At 43.3% G+C, this 23,568-nt stretch overlaps 1 protein-coding gene across 1 annotated transcript; it reads right to left on the bottom strand.

The window, feature by feature from the left end:
• Positions 1-15,051: 15,051 nt before the first annotated feature.
• On the bottom strand, positions 15,052-23,341 carry cbln1 (cerebellin 1 precursor). Its single transcript, XM_021569775.3, has 3 exons — positions 22,635-23,341; positions 21,860-21,979; positions 15,052-16,336 (listed from the first exon to the last, which is right to left on the bottom strand). The coding sequence occupies exons 1-3, from the start codon at positions 22,884-22,886 to the stop codon at positions 16,139-16,141; spliced, it is 570 nt and encodes a 189-aa protein (XP_021425450.1). The 5' UTR covers positions 22,887-23,341; the 3' UTR covers positions 15,052-16,138.
• Positions 23,342-23,568: the final 227 nt, after the last annotated feature.

Raw genomic sequence — 23,568 nt, 5'->3', positions numbered from 1 at the left:
CATGGCAGGTTCCTAATGGGACCTGAATTTTAAAACTAAATGCAATATTCAGTCAATTCAATTTAAAAACATGAAATACAAGTTCAATTTATGAATTCAATTATTCAATTGTGCATTTCAAATTCAATATCCTAATAAAATAAAAAATTATGGAATTCAAGTACAATTTCTGTTGGCACTGAAATTGCTCCATATTTGTGACCTTGGGGATGATGGAAAAATTAAATGAGGGCCTCTTGTTAGCAGCCCTGACTGCAGAAATGACCATGTTCATTGTTGGTTCTCAGAAAAAGTGCAGTGGGGGTAGGAACCATCTTATACAACTATATACAGTACCAGTCAAACGTTTGGACACATTCAAGGGGTTTTCTTTATTTTTACTATTTTCTACATTGTAGAATAATAGTGAAGACATCAAACTATGAAATAACAAATATGGAATCATGTAGTAACCAAAAAAGTGTTAAACAAATACAAATATATTTGAGATTTGAGAATCTTCAAAGTAGCCACCCATTGCCTTGATGACAGCTTTGCACACTCTTGGCATTTTCTCAAGCAGCTTCATTAGGTAGTCACCTGGAATGCATTACAATTAACAGCTGTGCCATGTTAAAAGTTCATTTGTGGAATTTCTTTCCTTCTTAATGCGTTTGAGCCAATCAGTTGTGTTGTGACAAGGTAGGGGTGGTATACAGAAGATAGCCCTATTTGGTAAAAGTCCACATTATGGCAAGAACAACTCAAATAAGCAAGGAGAAAAACTAGTCCATCATTTAAGAAATGAAGGTCAATCAATCCAGAAAATGTCAAAAACTTAAAATTTCTTCAAGTGCAGTGGCAAAAACCATCAAGCGCTATGATGAAACTGTCTCTCATTACCGCTGCTGCAGTTCATTAGAGTTACCAGCCTCAGAAATTGCAGCCCAAATAAATGCCCATGGAGTTCAAGTAACAGACACATCTCAACATCAACTGTTCAGAGGAGACTGTGTGAATCAAGCCTTCATGGTCGAATTGCTTCAAATATATCATTACTAAAGGACACCAATAATAAGAAGAGACTTGCTTGGGCCAAGAAACACGAGCTATGGACATTAAAATGGTGGAAATCTGCAATCCTCCATACAATGTAGAAAATAGTGAAAATAAAGAAAAACTCTGGAATGAGTAGGTGTGTCCAAACTTTTGACTGGTACTGTATTTCAATGATGAAATGTAAAGACATGGAGGACAAAGGTTGGAACAACAGGAATGACTGGATGGTCTGGAATTTGGCTCTGCAAAGCTTGAGACTGAAGAAAAGTACAAAAATGTACGCAAATAAGGCACACAGACATGCAAAACAAAAGTTCTTCCACATTCTCAGACACCCCACACCACTCAAATAGGGAGCCTTGAAATACATCGGAATGTTTAGCCACCTGTAACTATTGTAATCACAAAAGCAACAAAAGAAACCTCAAATAAATGACATTCCTTGCAACCTGACACAACAAACGGATATAAAGGTGCCTGGCCTGTCTGAAAGAACAAGCAGTTTGTTGTTACTTGTCATGTCATCATGCATTAAACTACTGACATTACATTTGATCAAGCACATGACAGTACCTTTGCTGTTGTCCTCTAACAAATAAAGGATCACCATCTCAGTGTTGTCAGTCACTAAGTTAAATAAATATGATCGGTGTTGGATAGATCAATAGTTTGGATTGAGTTATTTCGTGATCTATGCATAAACGTTATGCGACCTTTAATTGGTGTCCTCTCCTCATAGACGGAGAAGGGAAACCTTTCCTCAAAACAGTGGAACCTCTGTGCCATTTCTGCTCTCCCACAGTAAGTGGTGTAGAAGACCCACAAGAGGTTGTTTCATAGAGAGGCCAATATTGCCCTCTCTTACTATATCCCCCTCCCCTGGAATGGAGGGAGGCGAGGATGCAGCTCGTACTTGTTTGCACGCTACACTATCATATCTCTTGCCCTAGGGTAGCCGTGGCCAGCGGAGCCGTAGAATTGCTACTGTATCTCAGTGTTATCTGGCGCAGGTTACACATCCCTTGTCCATGGAAGCTGAACTATAGACAGCACAAAAGGACCCTCTCTCACCTGCCTGTTATCTGTGATGGATCCTGTTATCTCCTGCCGTTATCACTGGCTCAGTAGAGGACTGGGGAACACCACGTCTGCAGCTCAGATCACCGTGTCATCCTACCCCACTTGGCACAGACATCAATTCAAGGTCTAGTCCACGTTGGTGTGTGCCCAGTGGGGCATAGCCTGTTTCCATACTCGAACAGATAACATGCAGTGGTATTGTACAGTAGATGCATGGGTTGCATCCTGCTCAACTGGTTGTGTATTGTACTACAGAGATGCAGGAGGGAAGTACATATACAGTCACCTCCAAAGTTATTGGCACGCTCGATAAAGGTTAGCAAAAAAGTTAAATAATACAAATGCTGAGCTATTTTGCATGCTCATCATTTTTTGAAAATGTGATTATTTTGTACTAATGCAATTGCTCAGAGAAAGAGATGTTGTGTAGCAAGTCATTAAAATAAATCTAAAAAAGACAAGGGTCAAAATGATTGGTACCCCTGTTTTCAGTATTCCAGCAGCCTCCTCTTGCAAGGATAACGACACCAAGCCTTTTTCTCAAATGTTTAATGAGATTGGAGAACACATTGGGAGGGATCATGACCATTCCTCCATACAGAATCTTTCCAGATCCTTGATATCCTTTGACTGTGCTCTTTAATTCAAACCACAGATGTTCAATGAGGTTCAAGTGTGGAGACTGAGATGGACAGAACCTTGTTGCCTCTGCCAGGAGGCTGACACTTGGCTGAAAATGGCTCTTCCAGCAAGACAATAGCCCCAAGCACTCATCAACATTTTGCAATGGACATGTCAGTCTCCGGACATGAACCCCATTGAAAACCGGTGGTTTGAATTGAAGAGGGCAATCCATAAACCCTCCCCTAACCAAGGCGACACTGAGCCAATTGTGCGCCGCCTCATGGGTCTCCCAGTCACAGCCGGCTGTGACACAGCCTGGGATGAAACCCAGGTCTGGAGTGACGCCTCAAGCACTGCGATGCAGGGCCTTAGACCGCTACGCCACTCGGGAGAACATCAGATGCATTTCAGACACCTCAAACCATACTTCCTTTTGATTTATTTTTGACTGTCTGTTTTGCCATGTATGAATGTGTTATTCAATGTGTTTATATTGGCTAATAGCAGTAATGCCAAATTCTATGTTTAATCAAATATTTTTTTAATGTTTAGTTTTTGATACCTACAGAATCCTAAAATGGATAATCAAATATCTAAATGATCCATGGTATGACCATCTTAAAACCATTCCATATGTTATCTTAGTAGATCCCCCTCCCTCGGGGTAGACTCTTAGGGGTTAAGGGACAAAACAAATATTGGCTCTAAATGAGCTATACTGAATATTTCATATTCTATATAAATCTGCATGACTTACAGTTAGATTATACTGTTTGTGGCCTTTACTATTCTGTTTGTGTATTGTTATTATATTGTGCATTATGCCATGCTATGAAGTCTATGGTGGGCTTACTGTAGATGCTATGTGCTGGATGCACCTTTTGCTGCAATGCAGGTAGAGAGGGAAGAAGAGGAGGGGCACAGAGAGAGACACACACACACACACCGCACCTGTCAATCTCTGCCCACAGGTGACTCCCCACTGAGCCCAGACTGCTGCTGTTTGAGAGACTACACACACACACACACGCACGCACGCACGCACACAAACACACACACACACACACACACACACACACACACACACACACACACACACACACACACACACACACACACACACACACACACACACACACACACACAGTACTGGTGCTATCACAGTGGTGCAGCATGGAGTGTGCTGAATGGCTCAGGGACCACTCCTTCTCACAGAGAGCCAGACCCAGGTAGTGTCTGTTTAATCTGACATGGCTACCTGCTGGGGAGCGTATAGTTGAAAAGGATCTGACTACAGATAAATGCTGTTTAAGACTTTCATCGACCAACACTCTTACATGTAATCTATAGGTTGATATATAGACAGAAAATAACACTCTCTCTGGATATGTGGATGAATGTTTTACAAGTTGGTTTAATTTTACACCACACTACTTTGGAAACTGATACACTGCACTGAAGGGTCCCTCTGCCTTTAAGCTCATCCCTGGCGATGAAGTCCAGCCATGACCCTGGGCACAGAGATGAGGCAGGACATATCTCAGGAGCTGATTGAGTTGGCCCTCACACACACAGACACACACACACACACAGACACACACACACACACACACACACACACACACACACACAGGCAGTGACCTTACCCGGTGTTTCTATTATTTACAGTAGGTCCTGACTGGCAGCCTGGTTTCTGGTGAATGTTCAGATTAAACCTCAGAGAGAGTGTGTCTGGTCTCTCTCAGCAACATCACTACAGCTAGCAGGATGTTTATAGTGCTTTTAAAGTTATCTCTCTCTCCTAGTACAGCCTCACCTGGGAGACTCCACACAAGACTGGAATTAATTTGAAAATCAACAAAATATCCCTCTCCGACTCAGAGGGAAGTCTTTGGGCTGGGTGGTAGGGAGGCGGACCCAGGGGGGGTTTCAGTACTCGAGATGTGGAGATATGGAACGAGGCATTAATTGAGCTGCTTGCAAAAGGGAATAGCTGAGAGACGAGCTCATTAAAAATGATTATTAAAGAAACAACCAGAGGAGAGCAGCTGATGCGTGTCCAAAACATTCAGCGAAAACAGGGCGGAAAGAGAAACAGCTTGCTGATATGCGTGCATTACTCTCCACCAGGTATTTAAGGGTACAGTATGAGTACTTACAGTACACTCAGTGAACCAAAGAGCTCCCTGTATTTACATATACACTATATACCAGCATGCGGACACACAGCATATTACTAAAGGTTTATACCCAACATTTACCAGATATATACGGCACATAGCAACAATAGCAATTACTGTAAGTCTCAATCTTCTTCCAGATCAAAAGGCAGGTTATTCTACCCAACACAACACAGTGGGAAATGTACTGCTGCAGAGCACAGATGCATTCCTCTCGCAAAACTAAAAAACTAAAATATGTTCCCCTAGAGCAGAATAGATCCCAATTCCAGATGTAATTATTTTCAATATATCTGAACAATCTTTCTCGCAGCTCATAAAGGAGGATACAGCACATAATCTTCTCACAGTTTCATAAAATGTGTCTGTTTTCTATTTTAAACAACTACTAGGATTATATGAAGATAGAAAAAGAGATCACAGAGAGACAAGGGAAAGATGGTGGCATAGTCAGCTATGTGATAGTCTCTTTATGTTGTCCTGTGGTTTGAGTGTTTAAGTGTGGCTCCCAGCTGGTTCCTCCCAGCCCACCTCTCCACCATCCCCTCTCTCTGTGTGCTATCAATCCCTCAGCAGGTGAGCTTTATCTGGCCCCATGGCTGCACTATTCTGGGGTCAGCAGTCGGAGAAGCAGGTTAGCGTTTTAAGTCATGAATCTTGTTCTGGAGGCAGTTCTGCAGAGTGGTCACTAGCCAGCACAGACACAAAGTATTTACACCTTACACTAACATTAACCATAAACTTAAAATATTTTATGAATTTTTATAATATAAACCAGCTGGCCTATCTAAGGGGAAATCGCCTTAGATGCGGACTAGATGCGGACTAAAAGCATTTTTAGTTCTCTCCCTTTTAGTCAGCAGACAAGAATCTAAAGATTTGGAAATAACCTACATGGACTGACAAACATAGAAATAGCCTACTAGTTTTGAGTGTATCTGAAACTAATCCATATGACTCCTGGCATTTTTTAATAGGGTCATTTGGGGTCATGTTTTGCATGTAAGTATACATACAATTTGACATGCAAAGTCAATAATGAGAAAGCTAAGATATCTCTCTATCCATCATCCTTCTGTTCTGTACATAGACCCACTGCTCTCTTCTCGCTCTCCTGCCTCCCTCCCTCCCTCAGCTGATCAACTGTGTGCTGACACTTAATGACTAACGCGCTGGTCTCCAAAGTAAAACATCAGTATTCAGCATGCAGCAATATCACTCTGGTAATAAATACAATAATGTCAGCAGCCAGTGTGTAAAAGCAAAAAAATACCAAAATTATATTTTAATTTTAGATAACTTTATTAGACCTTTCCGTGTGATGTGATTCTAAACTGTTTGGAAAGAGAATAATGTGAACCGCAAACTCTGCTGAAATGTGTAATATTTTATTGTCTAAGGTGAGATGACACACAGTTTTCACACAGCAGATGTGTTGAATAGCTTCCGTTCTATAGTCATCCACCAAGGAGAGGGGCAGAAACATGGCCAGGAGAGAGGAAATAAGAATGGCACATACAGATCTCCCCCTTCCCCTCCTCCTCTCTTTCTCTTAAGCCTTTCTACTCCCTCACTCTTACAATCTCAATTTCTCTCTGTTGAAAGGTTACTAAATGTCAGATGGGGAGTTTTCATCATCTTCAATGGTGTCGTCCTCTTCATAGATGGTGTGTGTGTGTGTGTGTGTGTGTGTGTGGGGTGTGTGTGTGTGTGTGTGTGTGTGTGTGTGTGTGTGTGTGGGGTGTGTGTGTGTGTGTGTGTGTGTGTGGGGGGGGGGGGGGGGGGGGGGGGGGCATGGCCAGTGTGTTTAGAAACGTGCTGCTATACAGGACGTTTTGCTCCTCCCAGCCGTGGGAGGGAGTCAGCCACTCCAGTAGGCACAGCATCTATTGACGACTTTGTCCACGACTCTGCCTCAAGGCCACATCCATGGAAACTGAAGCTTCTGCAATCTGCACGTACCGTTCTGTAGGAGTTAGTTCACACAGCATGTGAAAGTAACTTTAGTCATGGGGTCACACCACCTTTTATCACTGCAAACGTGGCCAAGGCCTTTAACAGTATGAAACGAAGAGGAACCGTTATTCACATGTTAAAAGTACATGATAATGTAGAGTGCTAAATCGTATAACACTTTATTGTTATTTTTTTAAGTCAAATGAATAATAGATCATAGCTGTAATACGCATTTATGTTTTATAATCAAATCTGAATTTGTTATGCATTTTTATATGGCAATGTTTCTACACTGATGATAAGTCATGGACATGATAATAGCAAGACACTAGAAGGGATCAAACATGTCATTCTGATGATACCTTGTAGCCATGTAATAAAGCAGTATTGACTTAGGCATGAATGAGTGAACGTTATAACAAAGTAGAATATTACTCCTAATGACCATCTGCCTGAAATCGATTCATTCATGGTTATAATTGTAATAGGGCTGCATGATAATGGAAGCATAGTGGGGGGAAAAAGAATAACATATATTTTAAACATGCAACTACGCCACAACTAAGCCATTCCACCCCAGCCACATACAATTTATCTCTCTGACTTCAAAATAATTTTATAAAGACTACTTATTCAGTCATGATAAGTCATCTATGTTCTGTGTGCAGCTGCTCTTCTTTTATTTACTATTTACCTCTATCCATATTTTATGACTTATAGATTTGCAGGCCTTTTTTAGCAATGACAGGTTTAGGCGCAGAGACAGTTTAACAGCTCCTAAAGAGCTCTAGGAGGAATCGCAGGGCTATAAATGTAATATCCTAATAGTCTGTGTACAGCTCCATTCAAAATAGCCCCATTGCTCCAAATTACTGAACCACTCAGCCAGCACACACTCGCTCTCACTCTCGTTCACGTATTTATATATATATATATATATATATATATATACACACACACACACACACACCCTCGCACGCGCACACAGAGGCGGATGGACCTGGAAGGCCCAATGTAAAGCGGCGACCTGAGATTTTAGCAACATGGTCAGCGGCACTGTCAGGATCCCGAGATCTGGCACTCAGCACCACCGGACAGTGGACAGCAGCCGTAATTTAAAAAAAACGACTACATATTAAAGAAGAGAAACCTAAACAAAAATAAAGAACAGGAGATAATTTGGTTGCATCTGTAAATCACACCTTTGTTTTTTGGGGAGGCAATGGCTGTGATGCTATAAAAGTCCGAGTTTGTGTCTTGGAGGTAATGTGAGGAAACTAGCACAATTTGTCACTTCCAGATCTGGACTCAACGGTAGGAAGGAGTGTTGATGTGGTGAGCTTGTCACATATCAGTAGCATTTGTAAAACTATCTGTTGGAGAGCTAAAACTATTTTCTGTTGCACACATTTTAACACCATATATTCAGAAATGCAGTGTGTACTAAACTTATCAGGAGACAGTCCACAGCAACATCGATTCCCCAGGTTTTCTAGCAGCTTACAGTGTTATGTTTGACCATTTTGTAAACCATTTTAATCCCTGTGGTTTGCCGCTTTATTTCCCCGAGGAAAGGCGCGCCGGGGGCACATTAAATTCTAGTGCAGAGGCTCACCAGAAAGCAATAACTGCTTGAGTTTGTCTTCCTCTGTTGATGCGTGTTACGCAACGCGTTTATTGTGATCGTGTTTGGTTTCCATTTAACAAAGAGGAAATAGACTACACTTAGGCCTAAAATGTTAGTATACATCTGGTAGACGATATGAACAGGTTCCGAAGTAGTGAAAACCTAATGTTGTCTTTAAAGGCCACGGCATGTCCGACATGACCAAGATGACACCGCAAAGAGAGTCGTGAAGTAATGGGAATCCCTCCCAATGTTTCTTCTTTTTATTTGATCTCAGGGTAGTCTTCCATTTTTTCTATATCTCTGGCGGTCGTGATGACGATGACAGGGGAGTGGGGATAAGTAAGCCTACAAATACAAATAAAGAAGAAATTGTTCACTGGAAAGTAAAAGTGCGTGCGCAAGAGAATTGGTTAAAAACCACCGGCACCCTGGGTGGGACCGGACATTCCATCGCCACAACTCAGAGAAGATTGTGTATTACGCACAAAAAAAAACTGTGACAACACAACTATAATTGCTACATGGATGACAATAGGTTAATCGTGCTATAAGTTTATTTGGCACTGCGCCCTGAAACAGATTGCATCATTCCGACAACCACCATTACGCACATTGAACAGCGTGGTTTATCACTTAATCATAAAGTGTTACCACAGAGAACAGGGTAAATTAAAAAGCCAGTGAAACGAATACATTTCGAACAGAATCTAATTTTGATTCAGCCGATTATGCGATTAGAGTGCTTACCCACGTGGGACGAGACAGGCGATTAATTACTCGCTGTTTGTTGCGTGTAGTTTCCGTGGTGACTTCCACGGATCGATGCGTAGTGCGCATTTCATCTACCAATGAGCCTGAGTAAAAGCCAGAAAAACAACCATGTACATCTACATGAATGCAACTATATTTTACTGAATATAGTAAACCCAGAAATCTGAACAATCATGGGTACGTTCAAAACAATATCTTCTGGGTTGCAGAAGGCGTGCGTAATTGTCTCCACCAGATACGTTCTCAAATAACCTCGGAACAGTGACAGAGTGGTGTCAAATCTGCTACCATCCGCTGTCGACTCACAATCCCTACAGCAGTAGGCAAATCAAATCCAGCGGGCGGTTAATTTAATTTCAGAACCGACATAATAACTCCCCTCTTGCCCGAGCGTCACAGTAAAAGTAAACATCCTTAATAGGGTCCCTCATTTGACAATTAAGATTAAATCTGTTGGGTCTCGCCACTTTCTCTTTTAATTGCAGAGCTTGCTTTCCGTTTTTCTTTTCACCACAGCATTTGAAGAATTACCACCGTTAACTTCTAATTGCTTGTCACTGTACTCCAAATTCGAAGCCACTTCCTAGAAATAATTATGTTTACACTCACACTGGGTGCCAACTAGTCTGTCTTTATTGAGCTTGTTTGAAGACTAATTTGGTGTAAAATTGGCTATGATAGAGCTGGGAGAGTGACGGCGCCTCCCCTCAGTGTACAGGGATCGTAAGAGAGGGAAACTATAGATGTGCTCACTGAGCAATTTGGGGGAATCAGTTCTGGGGAAGACTGAAATGCATTTTAAATAACTGCTTGTCATATTCCCTCTGATCAATTTAATCGGTTGTGGATTTTAATGATGGTCAAAAAAAATCTAGTTTATCCGCTAAATGAATAGAGGAATTCCGTAGGTAGGCACTGCTGCATCTTATTTTAGGCTATCCATTTTTCAAGTAGCCTATTTCTGTGTTCACTGTCTCTCGACTATTTTCCACATTGTCTTTATCAAATGAATAGGATGAGGTGCAAACCATTCATGTGATAATCTATTTCACACCATAAATCAAGCATGCATCAAGCAAACAATCGGAAAACATTCGCACAACCCTGGCCTGCATTATCTGAATCTCAGTGCGACCTACGAAGACAGCAATATAATATTTATACATATTGCAAGTGTGTCTATTTTAGAAAAGTATTACAAATGTTATTTCATTATGCCTACTAACTGAACATACGGCAACATTTTGTGGGACCAAAGTGCAACACTCTAGAAAAAACATTCCTCTATAGAGAATGTACAATTAATTACTCTTTGCGATTCATATTCAATGCACGTGGCCACTTAAGTAGACTCGACACTAAAATGAGCCTGACATTTTCCTTCCGCTAACTGTGTTTTTATTTGTGTAGAGCAACAGCGTGTTTTAGCCAATTAGGCACAATATGACGTGACATGTCAGGCTGTCTATTCATGGCTCAGCAATTATGAGTAGAGTTTCAAATAACCTACTGTACACTGTCTGAAGCCTGATCAGGGCGTTCTGGGGGTCACGTATATGTACACTCACGCACACACTCGACTTAATTTTACGACAACGTGAATTTTAGCTTTTATATTTCGATGTCATCACTTATACAGTTTAACAAGCAATTTCGAGTTGATTTTAAAACAAGTGACATTTTAAAACAAGTGTAATGTGCGTTATTACTTTGCCTATAAGGGAATAAACTATATTCCAATATCGACATAAACATTTTTGGATCATATACAAAGATATTGATTGATACAAGTAAAACCCAGCATGGGACGTGCGCGTGATGTGTGCATTTGTGCGTGTGTGGTTTGATGGTCATCTACTGTATAGAGGGGCTCCTACCCCTCTATCGATCATTAGCTTGAGAACGCATCCAGGACAGCTACCATATGGCCGTTCTATCCCTGTTGCTTTAGGGGCCCTGCTCTCCCGCCGTCGTTGTTCTAGGGCGGCGTTCGAACTTTGCCAGAGCGGAAGAGATGGATCGCATGAATCACTCCAGTCAACGGACCGGGCATGTGCCCAACCAACGCACCTGGTGTATGCGACAAAACAAATTACATTGGCCTACCTTATCTCACCCAGTCTCACGCAATGATTTAGAATTTATATTACGATAAATAATCATGAGCCCATCTCCTCAGTCAGCACCTTGGCTACTCTCTCATTAACCCTTCACCCTCCTACTGTAACACACACACACACACACACACACACACACACACACACACACACACACACACACACACACACACACACACACACACACACACACACACACACACAGTCTTGTACAGCTAACCTTGTACAGCTAACACACAATTCAGTCCCATTCAAAATCATATTTTCCCTAACCCCTTAACCCCCTAGAAATAGCATTTGACCTCAAGGGCACTAACAAAATGTCCCCTGTTGGTCAAATTTTTGTTTGTTAACGGTTCTTGTTCACACACACACACACACACATACACACACACACACACACACACACACAGTATAACATTCAGAACCTTAAAATGGATAGCAATGGCAGCTTCCCTAGCTAGATATGCTAACCTCCACTACATGCAGTACCAACATCTCCACCACAAGCATCTCCTTAACATCTACAAATGTAGTTTACACCACCCAAACATTGCTGCCACACTGTATTCCTGTGAGCCCCACCTGTTTCATGGCAGGTTAAACAGAAAAAGATAATGTCTTCCTTTCACTGAGAGTCTCCCTCTCTGCTGTACTGTGCCGTGTTGTGTTTCCGCGTAGCTGGGCCCTCAGCTCTGGTTAGTGTCACACCCTCAGACGTCTGGGCCAGCCAGCGGATACTAATGAGGGCCTCAGTGGGGCTGCATGGCGTCACCACTCTCTGCCCAGACTAGTACCACCAGACACGGCCCAGACTAGTACCACCAGACACGGCCCAGACTAGTACCACCAGACACGGCCCAGACTAGTACCACCAGACATGGCCCAGACTAGTACCACCACACATGGCCCAGACTAGTACCACCACACACGGCCCAGACTAGTACCACCACACACGGCCCAGACTAGTACCACCACACACGGCCCAGACTAGTACCACCACACACGGCCCAGATTAGTACCACCACACACGGCCTAGACTGGTACCACCACACACGGCCCAGACTAGTACCACCACACACGGTCCAGACTAGTACCCCCACACACAGCCCAGATTAGTACCCCCACACACGGCCCAGACTAATACCACCACACACGGCCCAGATTAGTACCACCACACACGGCCCAGACTAGTACCACCAAACAGGGCCCAGACATGGCCCAGACTAATACCACCACACACGGCCCAGATTAGTACCACCACACACGGCCCAGATTAGTACCACCACACACGGCCCAGACTAGTACCCCCAAACAGGGCCCAGACATGGCCCAGACTAATACCACCACACACGGTCCAGATTAGTACCACCACACACGGTCCAGATTAGCACCAACACACACGGCCCAGACTACTACCACCACACACGGCCCAGACTAGTACCACCACACACGGCCCAGACTACTACCATCACACACAACCCAGATTAGTACCACCACACACGGCCAAGACACGGCCCAGACTAGTACCACCACACACGGCCCAGACTAGTATCACCACACACGGCCCAGACTACTACTACCACACACGGCCCAGACTAGTATCACCACACACGGCCCAGACTAGTACCACCACACACGGCCCAGACCAATACCACCACACACGGCCCAGACTACTACCACCACACACAACCCAGATTAGTACCACCAGAGACGGCCCAGATTAGAACCACCAGACACTGCCCAGACTACAAGATTAATACCACGAGACACTGCCCAGACTACCAGATTAATACCACCAGACACTGCCCAGACTACTAGATTAATACCACCAGACACTGCCCAGACTACCAGATTAATACCACCAGACACTGCCCAGACTACCAGATTAATACCACCAGACACTGCCCAGACTACCAGATTAATACCACCAGACACTGCCCAGACTACTAGATTAGTTTCACCAGACACTGCCCAGACTACCAGATTAATACCACCAGACACTGCCCAGACTACCAGATTAATACCACCAGACACTGCCCAGACTACCAGATTAATACCAACAGACACTGCCCAGACTACCAGATTAATACCAACAGACACTGCCCAGACTACCAGATTAATACCACCAGACACTGCCCAGACTACTATCCCTAGAAATTGCTGCCACTCACCACTCTTTTTCTGCATTTTAGACACTTCAGTAACAAGCACCAAAACAACCTTCTACAGAATCAGAACATCCACTGAATTATTTATATCAAGTAATAAGTACATTTCTAACCATATCTTTCTCCACCAGCCTGCAGTGCATATGGCACAAAAAGTCAAACAGGACAAAAAAAGTACACATTTAGTAAGTCATGTACAAATAATATCCATTTCCCAAAGGTTATGCACTCCTTCCCTCCTCTCAGCTCACTTCATGGATAAACAAAGCATATCTCCAAACACATATCACTCCCTCTTAAGCAAGACGTTGTCTCACTCTACCCGAAATCTATGATGAGAATCTTTCCTCACCCACTTTGCAACATGAAACAGGACAAATGTTGACAAGACACAGCACATACAGCAGGCCTATACGTACACATGTGAGGAATGTAAAAGCAGAAGCACAAACCTTGGGGAGAGGGAGAGTGGAGTGAGTGTCATGGGGTTCGTAGGTGTATGATTTTGGGCTGAGCTGAGCTGTCCTGCCATTGGCCCTGTCTGTCTGCCCGCTCATATGAAATGTGGAAAGTGTGGAGGACAGCAAGAAATGTGTGTACATTTCCATACATGGGCCTCACACCCCTTGTCAGCTGTTTCCCTGACATTGAGAGGAGGAGGGAGGGCAGGAGGTGAGGTTGAGTGGGTGCCATGCCAGCCTGGCTTTCGCCCCACCAACCTGCTTGCTAGGCTGTGACCCACTGCAGACAATTACATTTACCTTCATCTCCCTCCAGTCAAATTATGTTTAGAGGACGTGGACCTTGGATTGACCGCGCAGCAAGAAAAGCCTTGTACGCACAAGTTAATTCAAACATAAATGAGTGATAAACACATCTAAAAAAGGTAACACCAGAATGTTAAACAAGACTACATAATCACTAGGACATAAAACACATCACAAGGTTAAAATCCCCTTCGCAGCTCTTTAAATGCTTATCATGAGCAGGAAGTGAGAATGGAGAAGGGGAGGAAACGAGACGAAAAGAGAAAATGGTAGAAATGAGCATAACATGATCTTTGTATAAGCAGCAGAGTTTGCTTATTATGCCAGCACTAATTTCCCCCCAGGAGCTCATTAACGTCTTGAGAGTGAGCAGCAGTAAGAGAAGAGTGGAGGAAGCCCCCAATCACCAGACTGAATCTCTCTATACAGCGGATCAGCGGCCAGGAAGACAGCACAATATCACTGGGAACAACACACACTGTCACACACACATTCAGAACAACAATGTTGGCTCTCGCAGACATGAACACACACATACAGTACCTACTGTACACACACAAACACACACACACGCACGCACACACGTGCTACATCTTGATTATCACTCACTCCAGCCAACTTTTTAGAATTGAATGGAAGATGGGAAGATGGGTGGAGATGGCCTTAGATGTTTTTCCAACTAAGTTTAACCAAATGAATCGCAATAAGAGTCTCGGATTAGGTTTAAGAAAAATAAAAGTACCATTTCAATTTTATTGGATCAAAGAAAATAAAAAACAATAGATCAATTGATTGCTAAATAAACGGGAGGATTTGTACAGTTAATAATCATATTAAATTCCTTTATAGTTTTTCTGGTATAGTCTCAGTTTAGCCACATTTCGACCGAAACAAGAACAAGAAGCATCAGTACTTAAGGGCAGCCTCATAATCCACACACAATCACAAAATGTTAACATTGAAATACGGAAATACGATATTCAACCAGATTCTGTTAATCATAGATTATATCATATAGAAACTTTCAGAATTTATATATATATATATATATATATATATATATATATATATATATATATATATATATATATCCAGTATACAGCTAGAGTCTTTTAGAGTTTCAGCAATCCTCCAACCAAGACAAAGCAGGGACATCTTTACTGGGAGGAGAAGGCTAGAAAGAAGAGCAGCAGAGTGGAGGATAACACAACAGGACAGGAGAGGAGGAGTATTGAACAGGGGATCAATATATGTGAAGAACAGGGGATGGGAGGAGTGATGAGTGAGGAGGACGCAATGGTACAGTACAGTATCTGCTTGGACTTATAATGACAGTGGTGGAAGGGATGTAGAAAATGTATTGTCGGACTGTACACAGACGTATAGAATTAAAAAATGGAGTCACAGAAAATGGGTGGGGATGAATGACCATGCGGTATGTGGAAACATGGTCGATGCAGCTCTTTGACACTGTAGGTAATACAGAGACATTCCTCAAAGCAGATGCAGAAAGAGATGATGTGAGGGAAGGGGTGGACTTGGCCTATAGTTTTTACTCTCTTTAATGTTTTTAAATTATAATATTTCTGAGGATAAAAAAGTTTTGGCTGTCCAGAGCTGTAGTCAGGCAGCGGAGTGAGTGAGTGTGTTGGAGAGCCTGCCCTGCCTAATTATACCTTACACATCTCTTTAACTTCCTCTCCCATATCTCTCTCTCTTCCTCTATCTTTTATCCTCTCTCTCACTCCACAGTCTCCCAAGCCGCCGAGCTGAGAAGCATTAGTCCCTCCAGTCTCCTTGTCTTCTACACGGGGAAGACCAGGAACCCAGAGAATGTGGAGTACTTCCAGCCCCCCATGAGGTTTCCTCTCTCCAGTTTGAGGTAGGCTCGGTCCCCCTTCTCCATTTGGATCAGCACTCCGTTACTGGCAGCCTCGCGAGTCACATCCTGGTCCCCAGCAAAGGCCGAGATCACAGGCCATCCGTTATGCATTAGGCTCACCTACAGGACAGACAGGACAGATGTTACAATTAGAGATGGTAAAGTACACACACATTTCTACACACCCACCCACACACACACTAGAACACAGTAAACACAGACATGAACATCACATAATTTCACTCATTCAGATTCATACATTGTACAGTGCACCCTCCTAGTGTTGAGTTTAGGAGTAAAGTTGAAAAGCACCTGCGGGTTGAGCACTTCTTGACTCAAACATGCCCTTAACATTCAAACAGTAGCCCCTAAATAATGCATAAAAAGCATAAAAGTGATCAAAACACTATTTAGGCCTCGGTTTGTACCAGCAAAGCTTGAGACAGAGAGACAGAGAGAGAGCAAGAGAGCGAGAAAGAGAGAGAGAGAGCAAGAGGACAGAGCAGCCTCAGTTTAGTGTGCTAAATGAGTCTACAGGGCCACACCTCTACATCACTCCCACCAGCCAGGGCCCAAGGGAGGCTCACTCAGCTCCCACCCAGACCCAGCTTTACCCCCAGCCCCATCCACAGTGAGGAGGGGAAAGGGAACCTCGCTCAGCTGGTTGAGAGGGTCAAACGGGGGACAATCCCTCCTTTCTGGCAGTGATGTAAGGGAAACAGAAAGGAAAACGCTGCACACTGCTGCTCATGCTCCCAGGTGATATTTATTTATAACAACGTTTCACCCCTGGGTCTTTATCAGGCCTCCATATCCCAGGTGGGGGTGGAAGATCCTATATATAGTGGGGTGGAAGGTCCTACATATAGTGGGGTGGAAGATCCTATATATAGTGGGGTGGAAGATCCTATATATAGTGGGGTGGAAGATCCTATATATAGTGGGGTGGAAGATCCTATATATAGTGGGTTGGAAAGTCCTATATATAGTGGGGTGGGGTGGAAGGTCCTATATATAGTGGGGGTGGAAGGTCCTATATATAGTGGGGTGGAAGGGCCTATATATAGTGGGGTGGAAGGTCCTATATATAGTGGGGTGGGGTGGAAGGTCCTATATATAGTGGGGTGGAAGGTCCTATATATAGTGGGGTGGAAGGTCCTATATATAGTGGGGGTGGAAGGTCCTATATATAGTGGGGGTGGAAGATCCGATATATAGTGGGGGTGGAAGGTCCTATATATAGTGGGGTGGGGTGGAAGGTCCTATATATAGTGGGGTGGAAGAGCCTATATATAGTGGGGTGGAAGATCCTATATATAGTGGGTTGGAAAGTCCTATATATAGTGGGGTGGGGTGGAAGGTCCTATATATAGTGGGGGTGGAAGGTCCTACATATAGTGGGGTGGAATGGCCTATATATAGTGGGGTGGAAGGTCCTATATATAGTGGGGTGGGGTGGAAGGTCCTATATATAGTGGGGTGGAAGGTCCTATATATAGTGGGGTGGAAGGTCCTATATATAGTGGGGTGGGGTGGAAGGTCCTATATATAGTGGGGTGGGGTGGAAGGTCCTATATATAGTGGGGGTGGAAGGTCCTATATATAGTGGGGTGGAAGGTCCTATATATAGTGGGGTGGGGTGGAAGGTCCTATATATAGTGGGGTGGGGTGGAAGGTCCTATATATAGTGGGGGTGGAAGGTCCTATATATAGTGGGGGTGGAAGGTCCTATATATAGTGGGGGTGGAAGGTCCTATATATAGTGGGGGTGGAAGGTCCTATATATAGTGGGGGTGGAAGGTCCTATATATAGTGTGGGTGGAAGGTCCTATATATAGTGTGGGTGGAAGGTCCTATATATAGTGGGGGTGGAAGGTCCTATATATAGTACCAGCAGCATACCACCCTGCATACCACTCCTGGCTTGCTTCTGAAGCTAAGCAAGGTTGGTCCTGGTCAGTTCCTGGATGGGAGACCAGATGCTGCAGGAAGTGGTGTTGGAGGGCCAGTAGGAGGCACTCTTCTCTCTGGTCTAAAAAAAATATCCCAATTCCCCAGGGCAGTGATTGGGGACACTGCCCTATGTAGGGTGCTGTCTTTTGGATGGGACATTAAACGGGTGTCCTGACTCTCTGAGGTCATTAAAGATCCCATGACACTTATTGTAAGAGTAGGGGTGTTAACCCCAGTGTCCTGGCTAAATTCCCAATCTGGTCACCTAATAATCCCCAGTTTACAATTGGCTCATTCATCCCCCTCCTCTCCCCTGTAACTATTCCCCAGGTTGTTGCTGCAAATGAGAATGTGTTCTCAGTCAACTTACCTGGTAAAATCACGGATAAATAAATTAGTGGGGGTGGAAGGTCCTATATATAGGGGGGTGGAAGGTCCTATATGTAGTGGGGCCACGGAGTCTGATATTCACAAGTCACTTCCCAAAAACATCATCGCTCCCAGCCAGCCCCTGCAATTACAGCACATGGATGTGTAAATGGAATAAAGGCTGGTGCATGGTGTCAGCATTCCATTAAGCTGCTGAATTCATTAATGCGTTAGCACCCAATTAAGCCCAGTGAGAGAAGATTTTGATATACATTTGGTGAGTTGATTTCCGCCCACAGTTTAATGCAGCACTTAGCTGTAATGAAAAAGCACACATCCTCATCTCACATAATTTCCTGTCCAGACAGACAGATGACAGCAGTAACGTGACAACAGACCACTTTCTTCTCTTCATTGGGTGAAGGGAGACACACTGACTGGGCAGCAAGGTTATCTTTAGAAATGTCATGTTTTTGGGAGAAGTGTGCATTTAAAGGTGCTACACAGGTTTCAAAAAAATGTTTTTGCATTGGAATTTCAGAAAGTGTCCATAATATAGCTTCTGCTAATATTGTAATGATAGTGTTTCACAGTACTACCTACCCGCCAGTGTTGTGATTGGCTGTAATATTCACCTATTGATTTCTCCCGCTGGAGCGGCATCTGTTGTCAAACTGGGAAAGCTGTTCTGGCTTTGCGACTGTGTTATCTAGTGGAAATAAAAAATGTCCTGGTTGCTAAAATTCTATGCTGTTTGCTAAATTTTAGTTTTTGTGAGAAAACAAGCACCAAATAGTATAAGGAATCATTGTAATTGAAAATATATTTCACAACGATTTAGATGGTACAAAGATTCCCTACAATATTCAGTGTTGTTTTCTTGTCAGTTTGAATGACTGTTAGCCTGCTCTATCTTACTTGTATTGAAATTAAGATCGCCTGCTAGCCCGAGGCTAGTACTTTTCAGACCGGGCTGTTAGAAAGTCTGCTCAATTAGCCCGCCGGTTAGTTGGCACAGATTTTGGACCCGGGCTAGTAAAAACTGTGGTCTACTAGCCCAGCAGGCCTGACTGGCGACTGCCCAAAATTACAATTCCATCCCCAGTAGGGACTCATACTTAACTTTAAGTTATTGATTAGTTGGTTAATGTATTATTTCAGGGGATTTGTACTTGGGGCTCACATGTAACACTATGACAATGGAGTTTGCACATACTAATGGAAGCCTCTGAAATTAGAATTGTGCTTCTGTTCGTCCTTGAAGTGGATTGCTGAAACAATCTGTACTTGTGCCAAGTCTATAAAGTCAAGATGGTTATTTACATTCAAAAGAAATAGAATGATGAGGAGATAAGACATATATTTATGTCAGTGGATTGGGTTCTCATTCCCCTGGTCTCTGTGAGATCCACACAGATTTGAACGAGGAGGTTGAGATATTAATGGATGTTTCAAGATGTAATGCCTGTATTCCTCCTTCAATGGCAAAACACTGGAGTTGTAAGACAATCCTGTTCCACAAAATACATGACCATCCTTCTAGAAAGACACTGGAAAGTTCTTAATCTCCATGTCAACCAACCACATACACACACATCCCCCCTCCCTCCCTCCCTGCCTCCCTCCTTTTGTCTCCCCATGGCAAACAGAAGTTCTAAGGCAATCAAATAGTGGGACTTTGAACACAGCAGTTGTTGTGTCTATGTTGGACTAGTGTCTCAGAGCTGAACTGAGCTGGGAATCCTCTTCTATTTATTATTTGGTTTATATGGGGAGGATGATGCATGTTTCCAGTGAAAATCTTTATATTTGTCTTTTGTGAGAAAATTATTGACAGTGAAATGTATTTAGCGTGCTATTTAGTTGCTTGAGTAAGTTGTCTGTAATTTGTACCTGTTCATGGTTTAGTTGGTGTCAATGACATGAGAGGGGAATACAGTTTGACAGAGCTTTTCATTTTGCTTGCCTGGTTTGTTTTCAACTAATTAATTCAGCTTCCAATAAGAGATGAATAACAGAATGTAATGCTGAAGCCCCATGGATTTCACGGCATAATTAGACCATGATTTAATTAGTGAAAGATACACTCTAAGAGGGGCTGGTTTTAAAAGCCACGTTGTCCGTGTTAAATGTTATTTAAAGAGGGTTACATCTAATCAAGTATATTCACTAATTTAACGCAATCAAAGGATTACTCTATTTGTGTTGCTTGGGAAAAGCAAGCTGTCAGTCGTTGCTCGATGGATTGGCGCTGCACAATATGTACAGGTAACTGCCAAAATAAAGGAAACACCAACATAAAGTGTCTTAATAGGGTGTTAGGCCCCCACAGGTCAGAACAGATTCAATGCACCTTGGCATAGAACCTACAAGTGTCTCGAACTCTATTGGAGGGATGCGACACATTCTTCCACAAAAAATGCAATAATTTCCTGTTTTGTTGATGGTGGTGGAAAACAGTCTCAGGCGCAGCTCCAGAATCAAGTGTTCAATAAGTGTTCAATTGGGTTAAGATCTGGTGACATATTGACACACACAGACACGTTATACCCCTATGCTCCTTTGGGACCACTCTTTCAAAGTCAATGAGATTTCGTCTAGCGCCATGGTAGCCAAAATAAAGGGCAACTGAGCATTTTTATACATGGCTCTACGCATGATGAGATGTTAATTGCTGAATTAACTAAGGAACCACACCTCTGGGGTAGCACCAGCTTCAATGTAGGACTACTTTGTATCCCTAATTTACTCAAGTGTTTCCTATAGTTTGCCAATTACCTGTATGTGTATATTAGGTGTATATTATTTAAAGCAGCCATTGATATTATCAGCCAAGTAACTTTGCTCAAAATACCTGTTTGGTCTGGGTCTACTTTGACCAGTTTGGTATTTTTACCTGCTGTAAAATGCAGCTGCCAAACCACGCAGCAGGACAGAGCAGCTTCTACGCTGCTGCTGTCCAGGGTCCTGATGCCACTATGGCAGCGACACTGGCTAACTGGCCGCCACTGCTCTTAATTAGCTCCATAGCCGTATCGATTCATTATGATTCAGTTGGTGACTTTCATCTGCAAACACCCCTTTTCTCTGGGGAATTAGTGGAATGACCTCTCACAAATCTACAAATTATTTCTAGTGGAATCATTTTTCAATTTGGGCCTAATATGGGGTCTACCAGCGGGTGTTCGAAGTCTCTCCCTCCCCTTTCTCCTCCTCCCTCCCGCTCAGTCACGGCACGCGCGCGCGCACACACACACACACACACACAGACACACTTGAAATAAACTGAGGCAGTGTTCAGTATTGATACAAAGCACTGACCTGGATCGTTTGGCGATTATACACTTTGACCACGTGGAAATTAAAACTGTAAATCCCTTTGCGCGGGGAGATGAAATTGCTCCGTTCCTCATCGAAATTCTTACCAACGTTTACAAGTATCTAGGGAAGATAGAAAGAGTGTGAAGAGGGAAAATACACTAACATCAAAGGCACTTCTCAATCACATAAACGCTTTAGAATTTCATTGCATTACAAAGATGAAAGGAACTCACCCAATACACAATGATACTGGATCTTATAGGACTAGGTAACTGATGACATTTGACTATAACTTTGTTAGTTTCAAATGAAGACAATTATAGAAACCAAGTTAATAAATTTTGGAATTAATCCATCTATAACATTCTGGGGCTCAAAGGTCTAATTTTATTAGACCAAAATGTAATTTAATTGAATAGCCATTTGGCGGCTATTAACCTTTTGAGATATGGAGTAGCACGGAGTAAGACTTCACTCCCCCCCCCCCCCCCCCCCCCCCGACACTGGTATTAAATTATTTGGAGAGATGTCAGACATAATTTCATATCATCAAAATTAACTTAAATATTTAAAGGCTGACTACTTTCACCTGCCTGCATCTATAAATCTCCTCTCTATCTGAAACAGTGAATCTCCATTCTCTACTCATGGACAGAGAGCTTTTTTAAATCAATTTTCAACACCAGTCATCCAAAACCCCTCCCGCCACATTCGCTCCACATTAGCCTACCAGGTCCAGAGTGATATAGCAGACAGACAGATCAGTGAAAGTTACCTGGTCAAAGTAGATGACCATAGTCCGGTTACTCATCTCCGAAGGCTCATGGTTGGTATTTCTCACGGCTGAAAAAGCCACTTTGGCGCTCCCGGAGCGCACCGATATCCCGAGAGCAGTCCCAGTGGGATCCGAAGTTGGGTTGGAATCGCAAACGACCAGACATTTCCCTTCGAGCACGATGGGTTCCGTCTCGTTCTGAGCGTTCACTAGAGTCACTAGCCACACTGCACCCAGTAATACCGTCAACATTATGGCAACTTCACTTCGTGGCTGTGTCCTGCTATTCTTATTATGTTCGACAGAATGCAGTCTTTCGAAATGACAAACTCCTTTAGCTTTCTTGAATTATAGCTATCCTTGTGTATTTCTAAATTTTGGAAAGGTCAAAGACAGGTTTGGTTTTCCCGTTTCTTTTTTTAAATCATGGAGAGTCCCCTTTACCCAGTCGTTCCACGTGTAAACTTATTTTTCCCCTCTCAGCTCAAGCCTCCCCGCCTTCTTGTCTCACTCCGTAATCGAATAACCAGTCGAGAGCGGTACGAGGCCCTTGTCGAGTTGAAGCGCAGTTGAATACATAGCGCGGGGTCCGTCTGCTTGCGCACTGAATTATTGATATGTGAGATATTAGAGCTGAAACACAAAGGCTCCGGACGCGCAATGCTCACGCCCCGTTCGTTTTCAGCAGACCCCTCCCCCGGGCACCAATCACAGATTAGCGCATCTCCAGATTTCCAATCGCCCCGCTCGAGCCCGCCTCCCCACCACGTGACAGTGGCGGAGTAGTTTTCCCGCTCCGGAGATATTTTACAGGTGGACTCGGCTGAAGCAGACTCTAGAGAGGATGATGACACCCCAATGTTCGAGGAAGAGGAGAACCTACACAGACCCCCAATTCTCTTGTCATAATCACTTTGACTTTGGATGCTGTTAA

The sequence above is a fragment of the Oncorhynchus mykiss genome, chromosome 2 (assembly GCF_057628025.1).
Source record: "Oncorhynchus mykiss isolate SJ-2025 chromosome 2, ASM5762802v1, whole genome shotgun sequence".
NCBI lineage: Eukaryota > Metazoa > Chordata > Actinopteri > Salmoniformes > Salmonidae > Oncorhynchus > Oncorhynchus mykiss.
The sequence above is the reverse complement of the archived record's forward strand: the minus strand, read 5'-3'. Positions and strand labels throughout refer to the sequence as shown.

What these genes read in the sequence shown, in the direction of transcription:
- cbln1 (XM_021569775.3), bottom strand. Translation starts at nt 22,886, where the DNA reads ATGTTGACGGTATTACTGGGTGCAGTGTGGCTAGTGACTCTAGTGAAC. An exon ending in TGGTCATCTACTTTGACCAG is followed by an intron (nt 21,980 to 22,634) that starts GTAACTTTCACT and finishes TATCTTCCCTAG; the next exon opens with ATACTTGTAAACGTTGGTAA. An exon ending in ATAATCGCCAAACGATCCAG is followed by an intron (nt 16,337 to 21,859) that starts GTCAGTGCTTTG and finishes TCTGTCCTGTAG; the next exon opens with GTGAGCCTAATGCATAACGG.